Here is a 2500-nt window from a genome sequence, read left to right as displayed (position 1 = left end):
AAGTAATGCTTAGAAAGCCTCTTTAAACACGCTGCTTCCCTTTCTGCTGCTGCTGTACACGACGGGTTGATTCAAGGGAACCCTTTTAATATGTGTGTGTGTGATTCTCTCTCCTAATCTGTTAATCTGATCAAAGCTTTGGTGTTTTTGTCCCCCCCCCCCGTGTAGCACCCCTAACAAGCACTCGGACCACACCCTCCGTAGAGGCAGTAACACCTTAGGTAGAAAGCAGCACACGTCACCTGCCTTCCAGCCTCCTTTACCCCCTGTGGAGGCTCCAGGGCCGGGGCCTGGGGGGGCTGTGCAGGCCCCCCAGCCCTCAGCTGAGTCCCAGGCCCCGCCTCCTTCAGGGGGTCCAGGGTCTGACGCTGCCCAGCAAAGCTTGGCACAGAGTCTGGCTGCCCTAGCAGCCGCTCAGCAACTCCTAGCCCAGCACACAGAGGAGCTCAGGTAAGGGCTGCCGCTCTGCCCCCTGCTGGTGGAGAATGACACAGCATGCCACACAGACACATGACACGCTAACACCTTCAGGGTTCATGTTATGGGAAGACAGCAGCACTGTCTCTGTGAGGTCTGGTGAATTTGGATTATTAATGCACGTGTTTGCTGCACCTCCTCCTCTCTTGGTCGCCACGGTTACACATGGTTTCTCTTAAACCACCCCCAGTGGTCTTACACCAGGTCCAGCTAGCAGACTTGTCTTCAACCCACAGACACACACAACAATGGCGTCTGTCATGCTGCTAGCATCCCTCCCAGGCCTCTGCAGCTCCCGAGTCAGCAGGAAGCCCACACTCATCCACGAGTGAAGGGTGTCTTTGATTTAGCTGCTGAAAGGACACGTCTCACATCCACATTCTTCACTTCAGCATTCTCTCAGTCCCACGGACTGCTGTACCCGTCCATCAGAGGCCAGATTAGGGATTAGACAACTTTAAACCTGTGTTTGTCTGAGTAAGTCCAGAACCAGTGAGTGAGGATGCTGTTGTACAAGCAGACAGTACCGATTTAAAAGAGACGTTCCCCTCCTCCTCCTCTGCAGCAACCCGAGGCATCGTGAGTCCACACCGGCCCCGACCCCCCTCCTCCAGAGGAATGGCTCCGGAGGAGGGGGGCAGCTAGGCACTGGGAACCCCGGGGCTGGATCCATGGGGCCCAGTCCACATATGATGCGGCGAGGTAAGAGTCAGTGTGATGGTCTTAATATCTATATATTATATCTATAATAACTACATCTATAATCCGTCATCCAGGTCACAGGAAGTTTAAGGCAGTGAAGTTATTTGAAAACGTGTGAAAAAATGTTTTTTCTATTTTGGGAAATCTCTTCAAATTGTTTTTTTTATGAGAACATAAAAATCCAAATAAAGAGTTGATCTCAGCTGTTGTGCTGTGTGTCAACGAACACTCGCTGCCAGACCGTCACATTTCCCAGTGTTTTTGTTGTTGTTCCCTCTTTATTGTCCACTTCTATTTCATTTGTTGTTCTTTAATAATATAATAAAGATTGTTTAATTAATTCCAGGTACCAAGAAGCAGGCTCCCGCCCCCCCCAAACCAACAAACCCTCCCCCGAGCCAGCCCTGTAATGCAGCGAACCATGCCCCCCCCTCAGGCTCCTCCCAGTCCCTTAGCCCCACCCCCAGGCCCCTGTCCAGCCACTCGCCCACCTCGCCCACCTTTCCCACCTCACAGCCATGCGCCACACCCAGACGCCACTCCAGCAACCAGCCCCCAATCCAAGCCCCCAGCCACCCCCCTCCAGAGCCTCCGTCACAGGGCAGCCCCTCCCCGCTGCAGCCCGGGGGGGACCAGCACACGGACTCCTCCCCTCCAGGCACCCCGAGCCCTCCAGACACGCCTCCGCCCTCCACCGCCCCCCAGGATGTGGCTCCTCCATCCCCGTCTCCCTACCAGTCGGGCTCCCTCCCCCGGCCGCGGCCCGTCCCCAAACCCCGGAACAGACCCAGCGTCCCCCCCCCACCCCAGCCCAGCACCTTGGCTGGGGACTCCAACGGGGTCTGTGGCTCCGCCTTCAAGATGATGGGTGAGTCTGTCATGTCTGATGGGTGAGTCTGTCATGTCCTCACGGCATCGTTTACTCACAGCTGAGTCCCTGCTCTCCTTCTGACACCGCTGCACTGTAATCATAATGATAATAATGATGATAATAATGATGACAATAATGAGAATGATGATGATGATGATGATGATGATGATGATGATAATAATAATAATAATAATAATAATAATAATAATAACCTTCACAGGTTAAAGCGACCCTTTGAGAGGTTTGATGTTACTTTGACCTTGAAAGGTTATACAGCAAATGGTATACTATAACGTTTTATACTATACTGATGTTTATATATATATATATATATATATAAACTGCTCAAAAAAAATAAAGGGAACACTAGAACAACATAATGTAACTGCAAGTCAATCATATTTCTGAGATATCAGTCCGTCCAATTAGGAAGCAGCACTGATCCATTTC

At 51.6% G+C, this 2500-nt stretch overlaps 1 protein-coding gene across 4 annotated transcripts in view; it reads left to right on the top strand.

Moving 5' to 3' along the window:
- arhgap17a (Rho GTPase activating protein 17a) overlaps positions 1-2500 on the top strand; it is a 23261-nt gene that overhangs the window by 16092 nt on the left and 4669 nt on the right. For 3 of the 4 annotated variants that reach the window (XM_084039988.1, XM_084039989.1, XM_084039987.1), the window contains 3 exons: positions 169-450; positions 1043-1179; positions 1526-2047. In XM_084039988.1, the coding sequence (XP_083896114.1) occupies positions 169-450; positions 1043-1179; positions 1526-2047 (941 nt within the window). The remainder of the gene's footprint in view (positions 1-168; positions 451-1042; positions 1180-1525; positions 2048-2500) is intronic. The other variant, XM_084039990.1, reaches the window with a different exon arrangement.

Source organism: Eutrigla gurnardus, assembly GCF_963514095.1.
Source record: "Eutrigla gurnardus genome assembly, chromosome: 22".
Classification (NCBI taxonomy): Eukaryota; Metazoa; Chordata; class Actinopteri; order Perciformes; family Triglidae; genus Eutrigla; species Eutrigla gurnardus.
Note: the sequence above shows the minus strand (reverse complement) of the source record. Positions and strands in the feature narration are given on the sequence as shown.